This window comes from Augochlora pura, chromosome 5, assembly GCF_028453695.1.
Source record: "Augochlora pura isolate Apur16 chromosome 5, APUR_v2.2.1, whole genome shotgun sequence".
NCBI classification, from domain to species: Eukaryota; Metazoa; Arthropoda; class Insecta; order Hymenoptera; family Halictidae; genus Augochlora; species Augochlora pura.
This window is the reverse complement of record NC_135776.1, coordinates 14701542-14729271: the sequence shown is the minus strand read 5'-3', so window position 1 is coordinate 14729271 and position 27730 is coordinate 14701542. Positions and strand designations below refer to the sequence as shown.

Below are 27730 nucleotides of genomic sequence, written 5' to 3'. Positions count from 1 at the left end.
TTTCAATTTTTTATTTTATTTTTCGCGTGACGTAGTTATAGCCTTCTAATTTTCTATTTTATTTTTCGTTTGCTGTTATTATGTTTTCACTTTTTATTTTATACCCCGTGTGCAGTTATTTTATGTTTCAATTATTATATTATATTTACTAGTGTGCTGTTATTTTATATTTTAATTTTCTATTCCACTTCTTCTAAACCGTTGTTACACGATTTAATCCCTTATTTTATCTTTCATCTGCTCCTATCACGTTTTACATTTCTACTTTATTTCTCGCGCGTTGTTGCTACGTATTCTAATTTCTTATTTTATCTCCCACTTCTCTAGCACCGTTGCTTCACCAAAATAACAACAGAGGAAGTATTCCTGGCACCAATTACAACGCGCATTTCCAAATACCATCAAGAAACGCAATTCACGAGAATACAGTTCAAACGTTCCTGCATTTAATAATTTATTTCCCCCGACTCTATTGTCCTATCTGCCGTTTAATTGCGCACAGTATCTCCTCCACTCTGATTCAACACAGCTGCAACAGATCCCCTTTTTACAGCAATGTGCACGCACTTGGTTTCGCACGCCGCAACCGAATTACACGAAGTTTCCTTCGTTATCCTCGAGCATTCGCGATCGCATTTTCCTCCGCAAAAATTAAACAACACCGCGATATCGTAACAACGAAACCGCGCAGTCAAGCTTCTGCAACGACGTGGCATTAGTTCTGTTATCATAGCCGAAAAATACGTGGTCTATGATTAACCCCTTAACGTACCATTCTCTTCACAGTTACTGCGATTAGGAATTTTTCAATTGATACAATATCTTAAAAGAGGCAGAACATTGATGTTTATTCCATGCCTGAATATACTTAAATGCTTAACCCTTTGCACTCCGCGCCATCGTGGATGTTACCTACCAGCACTTATGAACCTTTCTATTATACAGTATACGTTTGGAATAAAGTAAGATGTTACAATAATATTCGATTTCTATCAATTTGTAGACATTGAGGAATATTTGTAAATCAACATTTTGTTTTTATAATTTTGTACAGTATGGTCAATTTTAAAGCATTCCGTAATACGCGTTTCAGGCTGATTATTGCATATTTTAAAATAATAAGTGATTCGATGTCTTCCATCTTGTTTTATCCCTTCGCACTCGAGTGGCGACCCTGCGGCGCCATTGAAATTGTTGCACCAAGTTCTAAAATTATTTTCATAGATATTAACAGTATTCTCCGTTCTGGAAAATCAATTCTTAACTCATCATTATATGTATATCTTACATATAATTATATATCTCAGTAATTGTACCATATTCTGATTCGTTTTCATCAGAGAAACGTACATTTCTCAAAAAGTTGCACTGTAATAAATTAATACTCCATACCAGCTAGTAAACTTTAATGTCTAGTGATATACCACAATCACGATGTCCCCTGAGAGGAGACAACGGAGTGCAAAGGGTTAAATATGAATGACAAGGGATTAGAATATTATTCCAACTTTAAAGAACAGAATAACAACCATACCCAATAATTGATTACTTCCAATTGCCATCACGAGTCGGCCACGTCAAGGTACGGTAAGGGGTTAACAATGACTGGTCCCAGGGACAAGTTTTCGAGATGCGTGACGGCGCGATCGAAGGTAGTAATCTTGGTGTAAAGGGTGTATTGGTTATACAAGAAACGAACGGGTATCGACGGGGCTCGAATCGAAAAGTAAATTCCTTTGTCCGATAAAACGCCGGCCATAAATGTAACCCGGAAAATTGACTCTGAAACGTGACCGAGGCAGTCGCGCTGAAATAGTAAACTCGCGGGCGAAACGGAAGGCTCGCAGCGGATCCGGTCCGAACGCGACACAGGATCGAACCGATAAAAGCGCCTTTCCGCTCGCTTCTTTTCCCCTCCCCTCCCCCGTCCCGGTTCGAAACGCTCTCGAGATTCTAATCTGATTAAAATGTCCCGCGGAGCACCGTTCAATCCATTTATCGGACGGCCTCTGAATTAGTTATTTAACGACGTCTGGCTTGGTTAACAGTGAAACCGAATACCGACCCATTTCGAATAGCAACAATGGGAACGGAGTGCTTCAGGTGAGAGAAATGAAGGAGTGGTAAAACAGTGCGCGCGCGGTCCGTGGAATTTGTCGGAGTTCTCCAGATGAGATAAGCACATTTCGGTCATTTTCTTAGGCTGTTAAACGGCAATTTTGGTCGTGCTTTTATCTTTCATTGTTACACTGTTTCTCTTTCAATTGAATTATGTAAATTTGTATGAAAATATGGATTATATTATAATCAGGTTACTGTATTGGTTAATTTATTATTTATATTTTATTTTGGATTACGTATTTTATAAATATTTATTAGTGTTAGAGTATCAATATACTATTAGTATAGTATAAATATAGTATACAAATATTATTATTATTATTATTATTATTATTATTATTATTATTATTATTATTATTGTTATTAATACTTTATTAGTATTCGTAATTTATAAGGAGGTAAAAAATATTTGCAATCCTAGCGGTTCTATGTTAGTTCCTTGTATTATTATAGTTACTGTTTATTACCTCGCATATCATTCTAATCTGTCGATTCAGTTCACGAAATCCTTCCAATTAAAACCATCGATTAACAGCGTTTCGAACACGCGGGGAACGTAACAGGCGTACAATGAAGAATACGAAATGCGAACAATGCGAAAGGGAAACAAGGAACAATACGGAGGGCAAACAATGAAGAATGCAAACAAAACGGAAACAATGACGTGCAAAAAAAAAAGGCGCAGGTAAAACGTTGGTAATTGATATGCGACTGCGGAGAAGCCGGGAGGCCGAGGAAATTCTAAAAAAAAACGAAGCGTTTACCGTAACGCGAGCGAATATACTCGGGGCTGCTTTCCGCGAGTAGAACTTCTTGAATAAAATTCTAACTAGTTGGAGAAGTTTGTAGCACCTTCGCGCGCAGAAGTGTTTCGGCCGGGCTCGCTAACAATTCGTCTAAAATTTCACGACGGTGTTGGGAAGCAGGGGGGGGGGGGGGGGGGGGGGGGGTCCCGTGGGAAGGAGCGCACGGCCGAGCACCGTGGCCGGAAATTGAAAAGAGGAGGAAGCTCGATCCTACTTTGTCGGAGAGCTCGTGCATTCGCGGGCGACGCGATAAGAACCGGAAGCGAATATTCTGTTCGAACTTGGAACGCCGCTGATTACGATGCGCCGGTGTTTGCGCGCAATCAATATTATTGATTTAAAGCGGGCGCGCGGTGCCGCGAACGCAAATATTTAAAGTATCGGATGAACGGCTCGGTAAAATCAGTCGAAAATTACGCGCGCGTATGCGGCGAACCGATGCCGATTCCAGTCGCGCTTATGGTCGCCGCGTCGTTCGATTCGAACCTCGATGAAACTTCGTTCGAGTTTCTGATCGATTGGAAATTTGTCCCGGGATAACAATTTGTTCGATGAATAATTTATTTGGATTTGATTACCGAGACGGAGATTGGGTGTTACACGGGTGACATTTTTGTCCAATGGAAAGTTATTGATCATTGTTATATAATAAAGTCAAATTATTATATGTCAAGGTAATTATATAATACATTACGATAAGAATTCGTTCATTTCAGTCTTCTACACAAGAATTCATATTGAAAATAATTTATTAAAACAAACCTTATAAAAGATATTGCATTTTTCTTTATATTATATTGCTTATGAAAGGTTCGATCAATACATTTATTATTATTAAGAAATTTAAAACTGATTTTGAATATAAATACATGACGAAGCGATAAATAAATTCTTGCAAAATTAGATAGAAACAGCCTGCAATTGTTTTTATAATTATTCGAACGATGTTGCAAATCCTATTCGAATAAAGAATGAAGAATTATGCAAAGAAGTGCCTAAAATAATTTGTTACAATTAAGTAACATAAAAATGTATGATAAAATAAATGTACGTGCGAAAGTTACCAGTAATAATCTAACGATCGTAATACCTGAAATATTGTACAGCTTTGTTCCAGCTGTATAATTTTATTTACAAAAGGTTCGCCGGCATTAAATTGGCTTGTCCAGCTTATCCGAAGGCAAATACGTAACACAGTGGCAGCAGAATATAAATAAAATGGAAATACCGTGCATATAAATTTCGTCCCGTACACAGATGTAACAAAAGCTAGCACTAAATTAGAGGAGATTGTTTGGAAATATTTATTGTCAAACATCAGGGTTTGATACGTATTTTCCGCTAATTGCTTGTAAAATATTCCTGAACAATATATCATGGAAAGAATGACAAAGCATGGGGCTGTATCTTTGAAAAAATGAGAAATCAAAGCGGCTAATAGTTGCTCCTAATAAATCTAATTATAATTGTAATTGAAATTGACTATTTAAATGAAGTTTAATAAAATGTATTAAACAAAATTATTAAATTATATACTATATAGAATATAATGTATTTTTAATAAAGTTACTATTTTATTTTATATCTAAGAAACTATTTTGCAAAGACATTTTTATTATATCTCTATAATGATAAAAAAATATGCATACAATGTGTATCCAGGAATATTTGAAAGTAAATAATTTAATACATAATTTTTACCCAGTCGACACGGGTCTATTGATAAGATGTTTTCTAAACGTTACATCCAAGGACGATTGAAGATCTCACTATCGATAATTAAATTCAAAATAATTAAAATACTCTACTCATTTCCAATATTATTATTCATATTTCTCCGCTACTATATTAATTCTCCAACGGCGTCCATTCGGGCCAATTTTGACCCGAAATAAAACCGCAATCTACTTTCGAAAATTAATTCAATCTTCCATGTTTAATTAAGATCTATAGAAGGCCTAAATTGTGGAATACAATTACAAAAGATCCTCAGCATACTTTGTGAAATTTTTATGGAAAAAAATTTTATCGGAAAAGAGAAAGACACGGAAAGCTCGGTAACGAGATTTCGCCGCGTTTCGTTGGACGGATCGTCGACTAGATATTTGAACGAGCCTCGACGGCGGAATCGATGTCAAACAAGAATTCCGTACCACTATTTCAATCATTAATCAGGAGTATCAAGGATTCGTACCACTAACGAGCATATCTACCGCGTCGTCAACTGGTATCGGCGACTCAGTTCAACAAATCCCCTTCCGGCGTGCAATCAGCGTGCAAACCGACAGGAGGAAATCGACTTCACCCCCATTGAACAGTGTATGCCGAAAGTCAGCGGTTCGGTCAGCGAGCTTATTTCCATCTCTGTTAGAACGTATTATAGAATCGCCATTATACGATCGTCCATCATCAGACTTCTCTATTAGCCGCGAAAGTTTAATATGCAATTAGTTAAGAAGATCGATTTAGAAATATTGTCGGAATTTTATTGGGAAGGAATTAATAATAGTGATTTTATATAGATAACTTTATATATTAAAAAATAGTGTAATGAGTTTTATGTTACGTGTGATTTTATATAATAGATTTTATTTTAGATAATAAAGTTTACTGTATAAGATAACATAATATAGTCGTGGGAGACATACTGACAGAATGACTATCAGATTGTCAAAGTTTTCTATTAGCCGGGAAAGTTTCACGTGCAATTAGTTAAGAAAATCGATTTAGGAAAATTGTCGGAATTTGATTGGGGAGGAATTAATTATAATGGAGTATTATATAGGTTACTTTATGTAGTAAAAAATAATGTAGTGAAGCTTGTGTTATTTGTCATCTTATATAATAGATTTTATTAGACAGTAAAGCTTACTATATGCATAGGTTAACGTAATATATTAGAGTTATAGTCGTGAGTGACATACTGATAGAATGATAAACGTATGTACGTTTTTAACAGAAATGATTTAGTGTGACTATGGAATAAGATATAGAGTTATTCTGTACAATATTCAAGTATTATTTATATTAAAAATGGATTAAGATGTGCAATCACTATACAATATTTATATAATTATATATTGTATACAATAGTTATGTATTATTTATATATTATTATATACTATTCCTTATATAAATATTTGCGTTATTATATAAATTATCATACGCTCGTTACAACATTTTTATTCATCGCACCAATTTCAGCTACCTAAAAATAATTCCAAAACTAACTTCTCCTTTCCTATTTTTCCTCGGCAAAATTATATTAACACTCTGCGCAATAAAAATAATTAAAATCAATCAAAATCCACGTAATAATCCAAAAGTTATTTCAGTGTACAAGTTACCCAACTCGCCCTACATAAAATCAATTAATATCAATTCGATAATGGAACAATTTACAATAAAAACCTAAGGGTAACATTGTCGAGACCGTGCGCATTCGCGATGCGATATTTATGAAAATATTCCGAATCATCCGGACGCGACTGTCGACTTAATTTAGGAGCCGTCGGATCTGAGATTGTTCGCGGGATGCGGCTGCACGGCCGTCGGCTGCTTGAAAGAGACGAGAGGGTTTGGGGATGGGGGTGGGACCGGGGGTAGCAGGTGCACTCTCGCAGCACCGCCGAATATCGATCGTCCCACTTGTCAATTCGAGTATAAAGCGATATACATATTTGAAAACAGTCCGCTGTAAATATCAAGAGCGTTACGTGACGGTGCACGCGGCGGCGGCGGCACCCCCGCGAATCCGCCGGGCTGGAAATCGTCGCCGTGGCCCCCTCCCCCAATACGGTCCCTAATTGCTCGAGAATGGAGGCTTTCCTGCGATCTCGTATTCAAGTGTCGCGCGCACGCCGATTTCAAGAGCGCGGTGTGCACGGACCTTGGTAATTTCTTGATATTAAATGATCCCGCCAAGTTCAACGTTGACCCTCGTTCGCGCACCTCGTCGATCTGACCCAGAAGTAACCGTATTTTCCGAGCCAGCCGCTCTTGGAAATAATCACGCCGATTTTCTGTTTCACCGACTATAAATTTTCTTCGTTCTTTTAAAATATTTCTCCTGTTTTTATACATTCTATTCTCTGTCTTTATGTCGGATATAGGAAACTATCGCGTCATCTTTAATTCTAATAAAACGGCGATTTGATTTTGTAATCGAATTTTGTGAGTGATTGTACAAGTTTTAAGTATATAATGAAGGTGGGATGTTTAAATTAATGTCATTGTTTCTGTTTCTATATTCTGCGAATTTTTACAAATTTGAATTGGAAACGAGAATTTATATAGCAAACGTTTGTATAAACATTTGTATAAACATTTATATAGACATTTAGATCCAGATTTATATTTATTATATTCGTGGATTTATCTACGAGTTATTAACAAGAAACACTGACCAATCAGACATAAGTCCTCCAAACTCACCCCCTCGTTAGTCACTGTTTTTCTTTAATAGCTCTTAAACAAAATCGCGAATTGCATTGTCGCCAAGGAAAAAGGTGCTTCTCCTATTTCCCAAAAGTACCATAATTTTTTGGATACCGTGTATAATTTAAGTCGAGAGAAGAATGTAAGATTCGAGAAGTTAGATCCAGACGAAAGATTCCTCTCGAGCGACGAGTAGAATCGCACAGAGCAAGACCGATTCATTGGTAAAACGTATGAATAATCCAACAATGCCATTCTCTCGTGGGCTGGCCAACCGTAATTTATCAACGTCTGACGCCGAGGGCCTTGCTAATTGTTGCGGAATCCGGAATTCGTATCCGCACCCTCTCTCTCTCTTTACACGACGTTGTTTCCTTCCGCAGCTGCACCGAACAGGAGCGCCGCCACGGAAACGCCGACTTCTCGCAGCGAAATGAAAATTCATGTTTGCTTTCAATAAAACGAACCTCGCGCTGCTATAGTTTTCCAGAGGAAACGCGTCCGCTAAATGCGAACGACTATTCCCGATAATGGAGTTTCCCATGTTTTTCCGCTCGCGTCCGACAATTAATTACTTTTACTGATTGCTGCACTTTCTGCGCATTGCTCGCGGCGTTATTTATCTTTAAACGTTCCCGTTAAATTATTTTAGTTGATTGCTTTTAGCTCGGTTTTTCACCATTTTCAGGGACAAAATTAACGGAGTTTGCAATCGCAATATGTCAATATAGGAAATTATTTTAAAATGTCGCATAGTAGTTCTGCACTGTAATTATCTGTGCATTTATTTAGTCGGTAATTTATAGATAAAAGAAAATAATTCAAGGTTATGTTAGCGGTACCGTGTCGTGCCGGATTTATATCCTGTTTGTTTAATACAAATTTAGAAAGATACGGTTCCTTTGAAAAATTAATTTTCAGACCTCTGGGTTATCCAAATTATTTTTGTTGCTTTTCATTCAATTTTTATATGAAAAGTATTCGGAATATTATATTTGTATTATTAGGTTATGTATATTATATTTGTTTTACTATATTATGTATATTACAAAGGTATCATTATATTATGTATATTATATTTGTTTCACTATATTATGTGTATTACAAAGGTATTATTATATTTGTATTATTATATTAAGTATATTATATACGTATTACTATATTACACATATTATACATGTATTATTAAATTACATATACTAATATCATTATATAATAAAAAAGTCGTGTTACATAAAAACTGAATGATTAAAAAATGAAGCGTCCAAAATGATTTCACCGTCTAATTCGCGATAAATAAAGATTTCGTAACATTGAGTAGCGTGAAAACGTTCGACGAGTGGCTCTATTTCACTGCCAAAACGCGAGGGAAGTTGCTGCGCAAAAAACTGCGCTCGCAACGATCCAAAACTAAAAGTAAACCTTCGGCAACTGTCACCCTGACCTTCCACGGCCACCCAACCCTCCGCTTTCATTCTGCAAACCACCATTCAACCCGAATGCTGGCGATGATGTGGGATTGCGCGAGGTCAAGGCCGTTGGTCGAGACACAGGAAATCTTATGGCTGATCTATGCGATTCGCCACTACTGACGACCTCCAGCAGCGGGTAGCGATGGCTCTGAACTGTCGTCGTACTCGAACAACTACTGCGAATTAGAATCGCTTTAAAAGCGGTTCAATGTACATCTGAAGAGACATTGTACATTGTTTAATTATTTTTTAATTATCATCAACGCTTTGAAAATATTGTGAACGTTTCTGGAGTTTTATTAACCACTTGCTATAATTTAATATCTTGTTAAGTATGACTGTTCAGTTCTTTTAAATCGGAATTAAATTCGGTCCACTTGCGAGCAATATTTAATCATTCTAGTATTGGCATATAATAAATGTAAATTTTCTTTTTCTCCAAAGAAATTATTACAATCGAAAAAGTGCTTAATTGTAATTAGGAAGAAAATGGTATACAAAGGGTTAATGGTTCTGATTTAAGATCTCATGCTTGTTAGAGTGTACATATATTACTGTACCAAAAAAAATCAAATATAGATACATATATATACAACAGTATAAATACAACATATAATATATAAAATATACTACATAGAATTGCGAATTATAAATTACAATACTATACTTATAGAATATGAGTAAAAAGATCACACTAATAAAAATGCAATACTATAATTAAGACGATAAACAAAAGTAACGAGCGAAAGAGTTTTGAACGACTCTGCGCCGGTTCGTAGCCATTGCCGGCAACCCGGCTGCCAACAATTTCAAATGTTTGCCGACTAAATCGGTGCTTAAAACAATCCCGAGAGTCGCTGCATGGAAATGAAATTGCGGAAAAATTCGGCGAACGGAGTCCGAAAGAATCGAGCATCCCGTTCGGTAGTTCTCGCCGCCTCTTCTCTGTCCGGCGAGCGTGCCCTCCCTCCCACCCCCCTCTCTTTTTTGATTCATCGTCCTTGCCAGAGTGGAATGGCAGCGATGACAGGGGGTACCACGTTTAAGGGTCAAGGTCGGCTGGCCGGCATATTCTCTGCGCGGCCGAGCCGGGGAAACGCGGAGGGGGGAAAGCTCGCAGTCGATTCGTAATTTCGTTGCAACTGCAGTTGAACAGGCGCGCTCATAAATTTCCGACACGTACCCGTGCCGTTATTAATGACCGGTCATTAAAGGCGACGCAGGATCGAGCACGGCTCCTTTCCTGTTTACTGTTTTCAGCTGTTCCCCCGCCGTTCTTATCGTAACAGTTTCCACTAGCACGATTTTCTTTATTTGTTCGCGCGACGCTCCGTCACAGCGACACCTCCAATCAGCGCCGCCATATTTGTCGCATTACCTAATCGAGCGACCACGATTATGGCTGCGCGTATCGCTCATCGAGATCGGATTTGTATCAAGCGACTGTTCGCTGATTATTTTATGCTCGATTTGAGAGACGAGTTCTGTCGCTTCGTTAAAGAAGAGAAACATTTAGTTTTTGTATATTTGGTAGCATTTATTTTATATTCTTTTTATTGTTAATAGTGACAGTTTTCTGGCTGATGGCGATTTGTAAATACTATTTTTGATAATATTGTTTTATGTAAAGTACTATTGATGTCATATTACTGTTGATATTATTATACAATTAATATTACGTAATATAGTTATATATATTATGTAGCATACTGTCAATGTTATATAATATAGTTTTATATACAATATACAATATAATGTACTATTTTTAGCAATACCATTTTTAATAATACCATTACAATTAAATAAAGGTATTATAATGCACATACTACATTCAATGGACCTAATAATAACACTCCAGGGTGTCTTGGCTGTGCCAGGCGTTGCGTAACTTGCATTACCATCCCTTCCTCGATGCAGGGATAAAGGGTGGGACGTAATAAATAATTTGTTATTTGCATCGGGCACCGTGACTGTTATATCCAATGTATACAACGTGGTTGCGTAACAATTGTTATTTTGATACAATGCTTGCAGTTGGAAACACGAGCGAGTTCTGCAGACGCGTTTTATGATAAATAATATGATTATTGTACATAATACTAAGTTTTTTATATCTGCAGTATATATAATATCGCAAAAGTGAAACGGTCAATATTTTCAAAATATACAAATAAATAATAATAATAATAATAATAATAATGGTAAGTTTAAGAAAGCTTAAAATAGAAGCTATACAGTGTTAGTGTATTCGAAGCGCGAACGAACAAAGGTATCGATTAACAAACACCGAAGCAAAACGGAAGAGTAACACCGCATAGCGTAATTAATAATTACGCGAGACAATATCGATCGGCGGCAAAAATAGCTCGCATTTAATTTTTGTAGCAATAAATAATGGTCTCGTGTGATTAAAATTCTTGCGACGACTGATTCGATTCTTAACAATTCTGAGATTTTCCTATTATTGTTTCTAATCATTTCAGTATAGATTTATATTAATCCTCGCTGAAATATAGTATGAATATAAAAATATTTCTGGAACTTGTTTTACACGAATATTGTTCTTAATACTTTAACACCGAATAAACTATTAAATGAAGAGAGAAAGAGAGGAATGTTTACACTCGCTATAATTTCTCTCTGAAGTCTATGTAATATCACCTTCGTTTACTAAATAGTCTATTATATTTTTTAATTAGACATACTGCTTTATAATCACGACGAGTATTATTACAAAATTATTATAAATTTTAGTAAAATTATTCTAACATTATTTTAAGGCGTATAATAATTCTGTAATGTCTAAACGATTTTGCTAGAGCAATCTTATACATGTACAATCTAAATTTGTAATATGATATAGTAAATATATAATAAATAAGGGAACGTAATAATAAATTAAAGAGAATAATAATAGCAATAAATAAAAGATAATTACACCAGACACGCTGCTTCACATCAGATTTTCAAATACCCAACAATCGCCATAAAAATAACTCTCCAGCATCCTTTTCGACATCGAAACCCTCGCAACAAAGCAGCGCTTCCCGGATTAAAAATAATAAGTTGAAAAATAAACCAATCGAACCCTCGATCCGGAGAATCGCTTCGTTTTTAGTATTCCATCAATCGGATTCGATCCAATCCACTTAGGTCGCCGATCGTCCAATAACTTTCGCGTCGCGAAATCGTGACCGTCGACGTGGAAGCGCTGGCGAAAAAAGGGTGGAGGGGAGGGGAGGGGAGGGGGCGGCTAAAAATCGCTGAGAAAACGATCGAGCAGAGGAAAACGGTAAAAGACAGGCGACAATGAAAAGTTTTCGACGGCCGCGCGGTTTCAACGGTCGCGCCGGTTTCAACGGTCCCGGAACGAAACGAGCACACAGCGACGAAGTTTACACTAATGCTTTTGTCGATCGACTGACCTTCCGACGCTGCGTCGAAACGATAGAGCCAGGCGTCGTTTGATCAGTGAATATTTGACGGGCCCGCGTCGCTCGATTGTGTCAACTAATGGTCGCGCCACGAGCGAACGACTCTCGCTTACGAAAACAAAACAATCCGCGGCCGCTGAAAACGATTTATACGCGCCTTTATTCCGATCGGCTTTACCTATCGGAGAACTCGAGTGCCTCTCGCCCGACACGACTCCGACGTGACAGTCAATTATTCGGAATTCTTTTTGTTCGCGCGAGCCCTCGTTGTTCGCGATAGGCGCACGGCAGAAATTTGATTTCGAGTTCATCGCTGCCTCTGTCGTTTCGCTCGAGGAATTTTATCGTCGCGTCGACGGCCAAGGCGCGCTGATAATAAATGCATTGAATCGCGGCGCGGGAATTAGAACGCGTCGCGTTTTCGTTTGATAACTCGAGAGAGAGAGAGAGAGAGAGAGAGAGAGAGAGAATTGTTTCGATAATGTTTCGGCAACATGGTGGGCGGAAGTTACTCGATTTCAACTATTTTATTCATCCTTTTTCATCGATCGCTTCGCGTCGTAACTCCGACCGTGCTTCCTGGTTTATGAATGCTAATAAGCACTCGCCGAATTTCATAGCTGAGTAATAATAAATGGTTAATAAAGGAATGTATAATAATTAAGAGAAATAGAAAATAATTAATATTCTGTCGTATGTGTCGAGTAAAGAGATTGCACTCCATGCAAGAGCAAAATGAGAATTACGTCTGTTTTATTATTAAATAATGATGAAGAATTGTAAAAATAATATTAGTGTAACAGTTGCAAACAACAATAATAAAAGTATATAATAATGGTAAAAAAAATATATATATATATATATATATATATATGTAATAACAGTAATAAATGTATATAATAATGGTAATAAAAATATATAATAACACTAATAAATGTATATAATAATGGTAATAAAAGCAAATGTTAAGAAAGGTAGTAAAAATAATTAACAAATACAGCAGCGGGTCGTTTCTGCGGGAATAATCTCGACGATTTTTAAGAACAATCATTAATTAAACGGGATGCGCGGATCATTTGTTGGAAATTATTGCTGGTAATTCACACGCGAGATAATTAACTGTCGCTGATTCGGCGGGACTGGAAGGTACGCGATAGCTTTAGATTCGAAAATTAAATTAAACCGACGAACGTTTCATCTTATTTTACCGAATGTTCATTCTTTTCATCCGTCGAATTCAACATATCAAATGGACGAGCACATTTCGTTATTCCAATTTCCACTCTTCCGCCGTTAATTTCCTTCGTTTCACATCGGCGCTCGAGCGCCGCGCATCTCGCGATTTTATTACTTCGGCACGTATGCATACATGTACGTGGAGCTGTTCGCTAAAAATATTCCAATAGAAGCGAACGAAACGGAATAACTTCTTCGGAAAATTCGGCCGAGTCGCTTGAATTTTGTTAACATCGGTACAATAACAATTGAACGACGACGCAGAGGCGTAGCAAAAAAATCTGCGAATATCAAAAGCTGTGATTAGGTAGAATATCGTTAACGTTACAAATGCAACTTGCATATCGAGCTTAAATAGTAACAAATTAATTATCGTCAATCAATTATGCTTCCCTTCGTATCTAACAACTTTTGCTCAATATATTATTATACGCAACATTCAGTTTATTAAAAAAATTAAGGCGAAAGAGTTGAATGATTCGTTACTCTTACTACCCTTATATTTCTTGATATTAATATACAGGGTGTCCCAGAAATCGTAGTACAACCGGGCAAATTAAATCGTTTAAAGGTTAAACGAACTTTGAAGTCGATTATCACGAGAACGGAACTCCGGATGAAAAAATGTTATAACAAAATATTTTCTTCTTTTTTTATTTTTATGTGAAATCGCCACCTGCCCGGTTGTACTACGAATTCCGGGACACCCTGTATAAACGAAAATAACAGAGCGAAGAAATGAAAGTTCGACGATTAGATGCATCGAATAATTCTTTCGGAATGCAAACGCGGGAATTCCATCGGACCGTGTCAAAAATATTCTCCCAGACCGATCAGTTTTACCCATTGTCTGCTGTAATTGCCGGAAGCCATACCGGGCCGATTATCGTTCCCATCGATGCCAACGAAAATAGCCGAAAACCACGATTTTATCGCGAAACCACGAAATCCCATTTAATCGGTTCAACCATTTCGACCGCTTTCAATCGTCCACCCTTAATTGTAAACCGCAGCGATTGTCGATCAAAATGCAATTGTAAACTTCAACGTTCACGTGTTTTTCCCGGTTGGCGGTCGCCCCGCGGTCGGAAATTCGACGCTTCGAAGGGAGACACCGAAATATTTTCTGGTTTCGACGTTGCATCGGTATTTGTTTCCATGCGCGTGTGTAAAGAAATTAGATATTGAATGTCTTTGTCGAGTTTCTCTGTTAAATCTATATTATATTATATTGTATAAATCTATATAATATTATAGCTCTACATCTACCTTATATCTCAATTATACTGTTATACGAATTTTATATTTATATATTATATTTGCATTTTTATTTATTTATTAATTTTACATTTGTATTTAAGTTCGTATAAGAGTCTAGAGTATAATAGTATAGTATAGTCAATGTAATATAAATTATACTATTAATATAATATTGGGACAAGAAAGAAATTTCAGACATATACATATATTAATATGACTCGGTATAATTATTATAATTATATTATAGATATATAGAACAATTATATAGTACCATTATAAAATTAGTATAATAATATAAAAGTATAGTAAAAGCAATATAATTAGTATAATATAGATACATGAAAGAAATTAGGCTCCCTGAATATACTTCTTTTTCTTATATCTATATTATATTAATGATACCATCCTACTGTATTGATATACGAATTATATTTATATTTTATATTTTATGTATGTATGTATATGTATATTTTAAATTTGTATTATAATATAATAGTGTAGTACAATTAATATAATATAGATATAAAAGAGAAAGTTAAGATATATATGCATACAAGTTAGTACAATTTAGTACAACTTGATAGAATTATTTAATAAACCGCAGGGACAAACAATGGAGAAGAACGGCGTTCGACTGAACCAGGACGAATTCGAAGGCTCGTTGTCTCCGGTCGGAGAACAGCGCCGATGCGGCGACGAAGATGGCGGGCGAGAAGAAACGGGGGTTCTCCTCGGGGCCGCTGACAAAGGCGGCCGGAAACTGCATTTTCTTCGGCATTCCCGGCACGAGCGGCTCTTCCGCGCGCGGTATTACGGCTTAACGAGATAAGAGGATTTCGCGGGAGCGTTCATCGCTTCCGCGTTCTTTCACGGCTCGCGGCCGCGGCCGTTATTAGAAAGAATTGCGATCGAGCAGGCGATATTAGTTCGCTGAAAAATAAGGCGGAAGACCGTCGCGGCGCTGCTGTAAGATGATTAAGCGACCGGAAGATTATGTGTTGCGTAATCGAGTTAGGTGCGTCGACGAGACGTTGCCTAAGCGAGCTTCCTCCGTTTTTGTTACACGCTGATCTGATGACGATCTTTAAGATAACCGTCCGACTCGCTGCTACGCGATGATTCGGGAAGTTTACGGCGACTACTGAGCTATACTGCGGTATACTGCGTACTATACTGAATTTTTAAATTTCTATATTACCAGAATATTTTTTTCTCTTTCTCTTTTTCTCTCTCTCAAAAAAATGTGGCCTCGATATCCTTGAAATTCAAAATATTAAACAGAATGCTAAGGTGCAAATTCGTGATAAATTTTGATGTGCCCCAGCAGACATATTTTAATTATTATATTATTACTATACAGGCTGGTTTGAAGTCACAACTCCGTTATTTCTAAAATGAAAGATCGTGAAATAAGCTTCCATTTTATTCTTATTTAATTTCTTGGAGAAATATATTTAAAGATGTATTATTTAAATTATATATAATAGATGTATAGATTATCAAATATAGTTCAAGTTGGTTATATTCAACAAAAATGAGAAAGACGGAAAGAAATGCCAGTGTTGCGTATACTGTACAGTATTCTCCCTATAACTGGCACAACTTCGGGTCCAATTACAGTAGAACTCCACTTAGAGTAGAGATGCTGTGATCTTTCTAATCTCTCGCAGTAATTAAAGGAGAGATTAGCACCGAAAGACCTAAACCAAGATTAAAATTCTTCGTTTTAGATTTTCGTGAAGGAAACTTAATATAGTATTCTCCTGTGTTTGTCATTAAAATAATTTAATTCCGAAACTTTAATCGCAATTAAAGTCGTAATTTAATCCGCTCGCTGATTGACTAATAATCAATCTATAATTGCAAGCTGTTCGATAAACCTGTGAGCGGAGAAATATTAAATATTATGAAAATAGACGCAATTTATAATCGGCAAACAGTGTTTTAATAATCGTTTCCGGCGGCGTGAAATATTTGTAAGGAGATACAGCGTGAATCTATCAGTCGCCACTATCCGGGAGTTAATAACGACGGTGTTAAAGCGTGCTTAATCTCATCCACGGCATCACGGTTTTCATTATTCTCTACGGTAGTTTTGTAAGCATAAACATTTACCTTTTTACCTTTTCCATTTTTCGGTTTTACGGCTTTAATAATAAGTGCGCGGTAAAGATAAATTACTACGTTTTCTGCTTCATCGTTTTTAATAATAATCGCGCGGCAAAGACGAATATCATTAAATTACGATTGTCGATAGAACGTTATTAATCGCTTGTAATTAATAAAATAGTGCCAAGCAGCAACAATCGAAATAACAATATACACTGTATCAGAAATGTCACGGTTCTGTTAAAAAAAACTACAAAATGGCATTGTTTAAAAATTGTAGCAAATCTCTCGATTTTTATCAGATATTAAACTAACTGATTTAGTAGATAACAAGTCGCAAAATTTATGCAAAAATTACAACGAAGGAAAGGATTAAAAAATTATTGCTTCCATTTGAATTTCGACGAAATATTATATTAATAGTAACATGAGAGAATAGTAAAATAATATTGAATTTACATTTTATTGATCCGCGAATTAATTGTAATTACTCCAATATAATAGCTGTATTTTTCAAATAAATATCCCGAGCAAATACCTTCGACAAAACCTCGAGCACTGTCCACTGCAGTTCGAGGACCACCAGGATTTCCCAAAACCACTTCACTCATGCTATCACGGCTCGAGTAGATCCGACACGTGCCGGTTAACGTGCACAGGAAACGACTGAGCTGTCCTCAGATCGTTTTATTATTTGGCTCTCTAGATAGCGTCGTAAACAGAATCCCCTGGGTTCCAAATTACGTCAACTTTATACCAGTCTTCTCACAATGGAATTAAACCGTTTGCTCCCACGTTATTTATCGAACAACAAACTGTCTCCACGCGTGCATTATTCATCAGACGAAACGTAATTATTAAAAATCATAGAATGATTCACGAAGCTGTTGGCAGCTTTACCGAACATAATTTACTTTTATTTTGATTTAATTTATCGGATAAACATGTATCAAGATTTACAAGATTAAATGTAACGTTATATTAACATTAGATATTTCGAAGTTGCTGTCGACCACATAAAGCACCTGGTTCAAAGCATAAGTAAATAAATAAATAAATCAAAAGAGTAATAAATTTTTCTCTGCGCGATTAATGTTAATATATGTTCGCATTTATTATGAACGATTCAGTCGGGAGGCGGAAATTTTTAATCCAACGTACACGCGGCGCTCCACGACGTTATAATTAATATCGCGCGTTTCATATTTTACGTAGGAAAGTCCGCGGAATTCTTTGGCGCAAATATTTAGCAGCCTCGGAACGCTACGCCGGCGTTTCTTGACATCCCACAAAGACGTATTAATTCCACGGCAAGAAGTGCCTGCGTGGAAGCCTCGTCTTTAATTAGTTCCTTAATAAAACGCATCCACTGCTACGAGATACTGTCGAGGATCTTTCATCCCCTCTTAACCCCCTTAATCCACTTTAATTAAAACTATCCCAGGATTTTGCTATCGCAACTGTTCGCCCATTTTCGTAATCTGAAATACCACTCGAGCATTAGCAAACAAATTACAATATTGCTATTATTAGCGTCAGCATTCGATTAGAAAAGTTGCTAAAGATTCGTCTTGAGTTACAATGTTTCTCGATCATTTTTAATGCCGAATCGAGTGCCTAGCGATTGTTTCTATATTATTTTATATTTTCCTTAGGCTGACGATTATATTATTTTTATATCGTTTTGTATTATCTTTGGGCTCGCGATTATATTATTTTTATATTATATTATCTCTATGTTATTTTATATTTTCTTTAGGCTGGCGACTGTGTTATCTTTACATTATTTTATATTATTTTTTAGCCGACAATTATATTATCACATATTATCTTTAGGCCGATAACTACATCATCGACATTATAAAAATGCGACAACACGATTAAATACAATAATTAAAACCTACTAAAAATAATAAAATAAATTACGTCCCACCCTGTAGAACTTTTTAAAGCGTTATTATCCTTTCTCTTCTCTGAGCAATATTCCAGATTAAATATTGTTAACAAAAAACTATTCTGTGCAAGTGTGTCTTCTATTTTCTTGAAAATCGCGTGCCTTAAAGAGTTAATAAGTAAAAAGGCGAGCCTTATATCGAACAACTTATTAGCCGGGTGGGGGAGGGGGGAGTTGCATTGCGCACCTGTGGGTGTTCCCACATCGTTGGCTTTTCAGAGGCTACCCAAAGGCGCCCCCTGTTCCCGGTTAGGTACCCGGAACTCCCTAGACAAGCTGAAATATATTCCATGTAGACATAGCGCAAACTCACCGGTTTCGGCGGCCGCTTGGAGCAGCATCTGTTGATGATGGTGTTGCCTGGTCGAGGACCTGTGGTGGTGCACACTGTTCAGGACAATGTTACTCGATGTCCTGCTGAGCGCCTTCCTTTGCCTGACCGCCTCCTTGTAAATCTTATAGTACATCACTATCATCACCAGCCCGGGGATCCAGAAGGAGACACACGAGCTGATCACGGCGTACGGCCTGTTCACCACGAACGAGCACACCTGCAACGTTCAACGAAACTGTCAGACCATTGTTCTCTGATCCATTAATATTTTACGTTTACGACGAAGACAGACGATGAAAATATTAATTGATATATACATTAATTGATTTGAACTCTCTTAGTGCCGGAAACATCGGCCCACGTTGCATTGGCTAAAAGTCCGTTACACTTATACCTTTGTTATTTATGTAATTTCCAATGAATATAGAAAAATTTACGTCACCGTTTCATTCTCAATTTCGTCCTTAATACGCTGCTTTTTGAGTTATGTAAATATTGCTCTTCGTTTGCTTTTTATGAGCCTTTTTCCAAGCCCTAGTAACACCGTGAAATTTGACTTTTTCGCTCGGCACTAAGAGGGTTAAGGAGGATTTATAAAATTAAATGATGAGAATATAGTTTTATGTGTTGCGATGGTGTTTAAGTAATGGAAATGGTTTTTCGTTATGAATAAAAAATATAGGCGACAAAAACTATGTTTTACTATATGATAGTTATATGTTAATACACATATTATTTTATTATAATGATAAGTTGTATTAACCTCGCGATTGTTATATGACGATTTGTATATTATATTAAATATTTTGAAAGTTGGATAATAATAAGTTTTCGTTGAAGCAATTTACGGGGCGATTGTCTATCACTTTTTTCTAAAATTTGTATGAATTTTTTATATAGATTAAATAGTTGTAAAGAAGTGTCTTTTGTCGGCACGACTTCTCAAATATTATAACCATTAGAAATTTAGATATTAGTGTACAATTATTAGTCTTGCATTTAGCACACTTAAGTGAAGTGCATTATTTATGTGTCTATGTTTATCGAGACACTTGTTCAAATATTATACTACACTCTATTCAACATTATTAACCCCTTGCATTATAATACATTATAATAACTAATCAGACTAGTGGTGAAGATTTTATGCAAGCTCTAATAAATATGGACATTATTAATTTCTTCTACATCGAAATAAAAATAAATTCGTCTGTTATCAAAGTATAGAAACAAAGGCGTATAAAGACAATACAGGAAACAAAAATTGTACGGTCCTGGCATAAGTGTTAATCGTCACAGCATGAAAGGAGCGATAGTGCAAAGGGGTTAATTGAGAACTGGTTCGCGGTACAGCCCAACTCGCTCGTATTGCATTCTATCCACCAATTTTCTCCATAAACGCATAAAAACCCCGGCGTTCAGGTTATCCGAACAGAAGCCCCTCAGAATGTAAACGAGTATTCAAATGAATTTTCATAGCGCACGGCTTACGATGGACGCGGCATTAAAAGTCCTGATTAACACTTCCTCGTTGCACAGAGCCTGTATAACGAAGCCGCCGCGGTCTTCGCAGATTAACGCGCCGTAGAACGGAACAACGCGTGCAACGCATCTGCGTTGAAAACGAAAAGGTGGCTCTCGGTCCGCTTAACGGTCGCCACTTTGCCGAAATAATTGCGTTAGAATTCGCCGCGCGGGTTAAGTGGAATTTTTAATCCAATTCCGCGGGCCGGCTGCGGTAGTCAAGTTTCGCCGTGCATGCGAAAGTTTTATGAAACCTCCGGGGATAATGAGATGAAGCCTTCCCTAGGCTTACGTAAACCACATTTGGAAACAATGCATCGCGCCGCCGCTCGCAATTCCCATTAAACCGGGGCTCAACTTTCGCCCCGTTAACGAAGAAACAGAGAGCCGCGATCGGGCCCGTGAGCAAATTGGGAAACGCAAGAACTTTAATCATCGCGGTGGCGGCGCCGCAGGACGGATGGATCGCCGACGGGATCGCTCGCGAATCGCTAACGAATCGTTAACGAATCGGTAACGGATGGTTACGGGGAGAAGACGCGGGACCGTGGTTGTTGCGGATTTCGATGTTACGGCCGGCAGAGAAATGAAATTACTCTCGGAATCGATGGACGCGGCTCCGAGCGATAATATTGGCAGCCGAGACTCCGGTTTATTTTTAGCAGAGACCGGCCGTGGAAGACGCGCTGAAATTGGATTTGTCTGAGTCGCGGTGAAGTTACGAAATGGTCACACGGAGGCTTGACATTTCTAGCCGGCGCGGCATACGCGCGGTAATCGTGTTCCATTAGGTTAATGAATGGCTCTACTTACGCAACAGGAATTTCCCGTGGCCGCCGTCGACTGCCGCATCGTCCGAGTTTTCCCTTTAATTCGGACTCGTTCGTACGTTCGTTCGTTCGCGGTATTCGGAAACGATTTCTACCGACGGAAGCCGATAGATTGCCGATGCCGGCGAAAATCGATACTGTGTTCCTTTCCGGTGGCGTTTCCCTGTCGGCGGAATTACTTTTGAACTCGAGCGAGAGGAAATGACGACGCGAGTACGCGGAAAATGTTAACCCTTTGCAGCCGAGTGGTGAACCCGAGGCAGGAAAATTATTACACCGTGTTACGAAATAATTTTCACGTTTTTTCGTTTATATTTCAGAACTTGGTGAAACGGTAGCATATTTCATGAGGCACTAATTTCGATTTGATGCACTCATGCTGCAGTAACGCATATGAAACGGCGATAGTGCGAAGAAAGTATGTTTTCGATTTGGAAACGGTGTCGAGTGCAAAAGATTAAATGTTATTAACGACCCACGCGAAGATTGAGAGATTTCAGTTTGTATTAGAATTAGCGTTGTTTAACAGAAATGTTTTATATTAGATGGCGGATTTTGTGCATTTACTGTAAAATTGATTATGTGATATAATAAGCAATGAGAACGTTAGAAGAATCGAAAGATGTCTTTGTGTTCTCTCTTTAACACATTCCGTGCCACGTGTACCACGGTTGGTACACGCATAAATAGCTATTCAATTCGTTAAAAAAAAAATTAATGACAAGTTAGAATCCAAGAAATAATATTCACCAAAAGAATAGATCCATAATAAGTTTGCTTCATAGTTATATTGACAATAATTGATAAATAATATACTGATTATATTGATTATAATAATACACAGCATAATATAACATAATATAAAACATAAATAATATATTATTATTTATATATAAAAACATAATATATTGATTTTTAAAGTTTCAATTGACCAGAATGAAGAGTCGACTAAATACATCTCGACACGGAACGTGTTAATTTATTGAAATTGTTATAAGAGAGATACATATTTTATAGACAATGGATCAATCTAAACATAATTTATTTTGCAAATTAATAATAATTTGAACCAGGCATATGACTAATTATTTTATTATCCGAACAATTATTGCACCTGGATAATTTCGATTAGTCGAGATTTTATTGTACAGTCTTTTAACTAAATCAGGGTCTGCGACTTTTTTAAACCAACATGAAAAATTATTTAAGATTGTAGTTAATATTATATATATTATATCTTCCTATTATAATATGTTATATATTCCAGACAACACGAGGACGTCTTTAAGACGTTTTAAAGACGTCTGGTATGCGTGGCGTCTTAAAGTCGTCCTATGAACATCCTATAATCGTCCTATCAAGTCGTATAAAGTCTTCTAAAGTCCTTTAAAGTCCTATAAATTCCTATAAAGCCCTCTAAATATCTTATAAAGTCCTATAAATTCCTATAAAGTCCTCTAAATATCTTATAAAATCCTATAAATTCCTATAAAGTCCTCTAAATATCTTATAAAATCCAATAAATTCTTATAAACATCCTATAAATTCCTATAAACCTCCCACAAACTTCCTATATTACAAGTTTTCAAAACGTCCAATACTTGTTCTGCTGCACATTAATTACTATAATTACAACAATCCTTCATAAAATCAATTATCACCTTAATTACAATGATAATATTACTCCATGGAACGTGTACAAATAGAAATCATATAAAAATCGATTAATGTACCGCATCGATTTACTTAAACAAACAGTCCAGAAACAGTACACGAACAATGCCGACACAATTCAATACCAAATTACACTTGCAAACGTGGACGGAGATTTTCCCGAGCGATTTTTTTCCAGCGACTTTTCCGTGCAATTTCTGCCTTCGGGAACTGCGGAACGAGTTTAAACAAACAATCGGCGGTGATAACGCGGGAACGAACTTCGTCGAGCGTTCGTGAATCGGTGAAAGATCGAAGGGCGACGGCGGCGGTGGTCCGCGCGGCTCGAGGCATCCCAGATGATCCCATGAATATGGAACGATCGACGTTTCGTAGATAGAAATTCAATTCTCCGTTAGTAAATTACCGTTACTTCTGAATTTATAACGCGGCCGGGACATGTAACGGCGCCGGCGTTCCCATGATGCATCGAGCCTGCCATGCATAACCAAATTAGCCAATCGAGGAAACAATAGTGCAAATTACGCGGCGGCGTCGGCGTCGGCCGACGCGGAGGACATGATTGGTCGAATCGACCCTAACGCGCTCGTATGCAAATCGAGGAAGACCCTTCGCGCAAATCCTCTTATCCCTGAAGAATTATCGTTAGCATTGACAATTCCCCGCGACGGCCAGAACGCTTATTAACCGGACGAGATGCGGCCGGCCCTGTCGATAAATCTCTTCCCGGAAATCGCGTTGCAATTTCGTCGGATAGTTCCTCAAATAATCGATCCCGGACCACCAGCAGCTCGAGAGGAACAAAGCCAGTTACTGTCCGACCGTAACCGTTTTATGGATCGTTCCCTTTCAACCTCAATGGTTCTACTAAAATTTGCCGTTCCACCAATCGATTTGTTATTTGTTCCGCGCCCGATTATTTCGCGAGCGCTTCCGTCAAGCGCGGGCCTCTCTTCAAGCTAAATTTTCCGATTTTATTAATTGGTTTCAAGTTGCTTTATTTTAATTTTGTTAAATAAATAATAAATTATATTTAATTTTATAGTTTATTAGATCGGTTGCTTATTATTTTAATCCTTTGCACACGAAGCCATTTTAACTGTCAATCTGAGATCATTTTCCTAGATTATTGTATTTCCATTCTATGTAAAGTCTATGTAAATGTCTCTCATTGTATAACAATTTCTTAAATCTAAAGTTTATTGGCATAAAAATTATCTTGAGACGTGACGGAACAACTTTTGAAAACAACAGCATGTATTTAACGTTGTAAAATTCGGTTCTGTCTCGCAAAATTATTAATTATTATTATACGAATATTATTGTACTAATTTTTCTCTCGTATTAATCACTGAAACAGAAAGATATTTCTTCATATTCGTCATTTCAGAACTGTCAATCAATTTTTAAATTATTTCCACTCGTTTGTGAATATTAAAACGCTTGTAATTAAAGAGAAAATAAACGTTAAAAATGAAACAAAGCATGTACCGTTTAAAAATATTCTTTGTTAATTATTATTGGCACAATTTCCCGGGGTGGATAACCTAAAAACGAATATTGATTTGGAACTCAGCAAATTGTTGCAACATATGAAAATAAAACCGTCCCGCGAGTGACATATGATCGAAGCTTGAAACGATCGACAAATACAACTGCAAATGATCCTAATAATTAATTGGTTGTTAAAAGGACACTCTGCTGGATGATGGACCGATAATGGGCGGAGAAGAAGGCCGAAGTAATCTGTTTTGATTCCAACGATTAGATTGGCTTAACAAGTACTAATCCCGGCTGAACTCACTAATTACCCTAATAATTACTCTACAAGTAACGAGCAATTCGTTTTGCCACGGTAGCTCGTGCATTTGGCAGTTTCCTGCACAAGAAAGGACTCACTTGGCAAACCACCTGGCGCGTCGGACATGAGAAAATTTATATCCATTCCGGTTGATATGAATATTTTTGTAAAGGAATTGTTACCAATTTTATCACTTATTCAGTATATATTTTTCTCTAACTGTATTGCAAAAGTGACTTATCAGATTTCATCCGCCCGAGGCGTTGATTCTAGGAATTATCTTTAACATTATATTAATTAATATGTATAAAAATACATAGAAATTAAAATAAAAATATATAATATGATGAAATACACCGTATCCAATTTTTTGCAGTGAATAATATGTAAGGGCCATCAATAAAAATGACTAATGATATTTTATTTGCCCGAGGTGTTGACTTTAAGATTATCTGTAATATTGTATTAATTAATATGTATAAAAATATATATAAATTAAAATAAAAACATATAATATGATGAAATATCCTACATCCAATATTTACAGTGAATAATATCTTGCTCTATCTTGCCTTTCTTTACAACGTTGGTTATTATAAAATACCGTACCATTTATATTAATATAAAAATCATACTTGAATCAATTTCACCATAAATTTTATTGCACTCAATAATTTTTAAATATGCGATATTAATTAAAATAATAACTGGCTTCGTCGGTGACTCACACTGATACTACTACCCTCCGTTCACGTTGCTATATTATAGTAATTCTACACTACGCTACAAACAATAAATAAACGTACCCCTTTGATTTTCTCGCTTTCAAATAAGTTGCAGCACTCGAAAAACTGAACGACAAGTATATTTTTATATCCAAAGTAATTTAATTTAATAGAGCGAAACTCACCCCCGAAAAATTTCCACAGAAAATTCCAATTACCCTCGTCACAAGGTAATTTTGCAAGAGTGGCTTTAAAACATGAAAATATATAAAAAAGCACGTATCGCTATATACGTTAAACACCAGAACAAATACCAACACAAAAAGATGAAAGGAAATACACCGCCCAACTACCCCTTATCGATAAAACAGAAAGGAGACGTAACTCAATATTTTAACGCCGTGTTACCCCATAAAATTCGCGAGAAAGAAAACGTTAAATAAATAAATTGACCCCGAAGACACCGCGGAGAGTCTCTTAAAACTGCACCTTCCCCTGAGCATCGATAATGAAAAGCGTGACAATGGTATAGCAAGGAAGTCAACCTACCTCAGGATTATTGACCATGTAGTCGAGCTGCTCCTGCGTGGTGTACCACCCCATGAATATCGGTATGAAGCTGATGAGGGCTGGCAGCACCCAGGCGCTGCCCAGCATGCATCCAACAGTGCCCTGCCGCATGATGACGGTGTACTCGAGCGGGCTGACAATGGCATAGTACCTGTCGACGCTGATGCAGCACAGGTGCAGTATCGAGGCGGTGGAGAAATAAACGTCCAGGGAGTTCCACACGTCGCACATGAATCGGCCGAAGAGCCATTTGCCGCCGGACAGCTCGGCGGACGCGTTGAACGTCATCGCGCACATCGCCACCAACAAATCGGCGGCTGCTAAACTGACCACATAACAGTTTGTCACCACCCGCAGCCTCCTGTGTCTCCTGACGCTCGCGATCACGAGCGCGTTCCCGAGCACCGCGGTCGTGATTATGCTGCCCATGATTATGCCCTTGATCACCACCACGAACACGTTCACGTTCTCCGGCAGGTTCTCCACCGTCGGGTTCTCCACCGGGACCGAGGTCACGTTGTTCGCCGCGGTGCTCGACGGGCTGCTACTGTTGCTCGACGACGTGGGCGTCGGGTCCACGCGGTTTGGCAGACTCGTCGTCACCGCCGCCATTACGTGCAACATGGTGGACCAGGCCTGCTGCGTTGATCGCGAATCTATTACTGCGTCATGGCTGTCCGCCGATCGAGATAGCCATGACTACGGTCGGTCGACGGATTCTCCCTTCAACCTCGTACAAAAATCTCCAGACAAACGCGAACTTTACCAGCCTCTCTTTAATCGTTGAAAGCGTCAGCGCCGATTCGACCTTCGATATCAGTTTCTAACAATATTTGTTTAATCACTCCGGATATTCTTTAGGAGACGAGTCTTCTTCCGTCCTCAAGTGGGACCCTCTTTGATCGATAGGTGTCTCGCCGTGGCTGGCATGGCTGCAGACGCGGAAAATTGATTTCGTGTTTCGTTCGCAGTTCCGCAGACGATTGGACATCGTTCGGGCCGGTTTTCTATGGTGGCTCGCTTTTTGATGGCTGTTTTTAGCGGTTCGTCGAGTCGCGGAATAGTTGTTGGTTAGTCTTGCACTATGCGCAACGAACGTTCGCTGCGGTGATGCACGGTTGGTGGAACACGCCGGTGCGGTTGTTTATCGGTTTGAACGAACGCTATCGGAGGTATTAGCCTAATCCCACTTGCCTCTGATTCAACGCAGCCCCTGTAATTCAGAGATACAGGAAATCAATGGATTAGTGCGGGGAGCAGTTCTTACATTTGTTCGCGGTTAATGCTATTTGTCCGAGTAATTATTTGATCGAGTTACGGGGATCGATTCACGCTCTAGAGTCGATTCCTCTTTAATCGCCTTCGGTGATATTTGTATGCTGTTTTAAATGATTGCGGGAGAAATTCGGCGAACTCTTTGCAAATGGATTTTTCAACACTGCC

The 27730-nt window shown here is 37.7% G+C and overlaps 1 protein-coding gene across 1 annotated transcript in view; it reads right to left on the bottom strand.

Moving 5' to 3' along the window:
- Positions 1-27494, bottom strand: part of LOC144470525 (octopamine receptor beta-1R) — a 156243-nt gene extending 128749 nt beyond the window's left edge. Inside the window, exons 1-2 of the mRNA XM_078181794.1 lie at positions 26267-27494; positions 19143-19380 (exon numbers count right to left, since the gene is read on the bottom strand). Of these exons, the coding sequence (XP_078037920.1) occupies positions 19143-19380; positions 26267-26911 (883 nt within the window). The 5' untranslated portion in view covers positions 26912-27494. The remainder of the gene's footprint in view (positions 1-19142; positions 19381-26266) is intronic.
- Between the last annotated feature and the right edge of the window lie 236 nt (positions 27495-27730).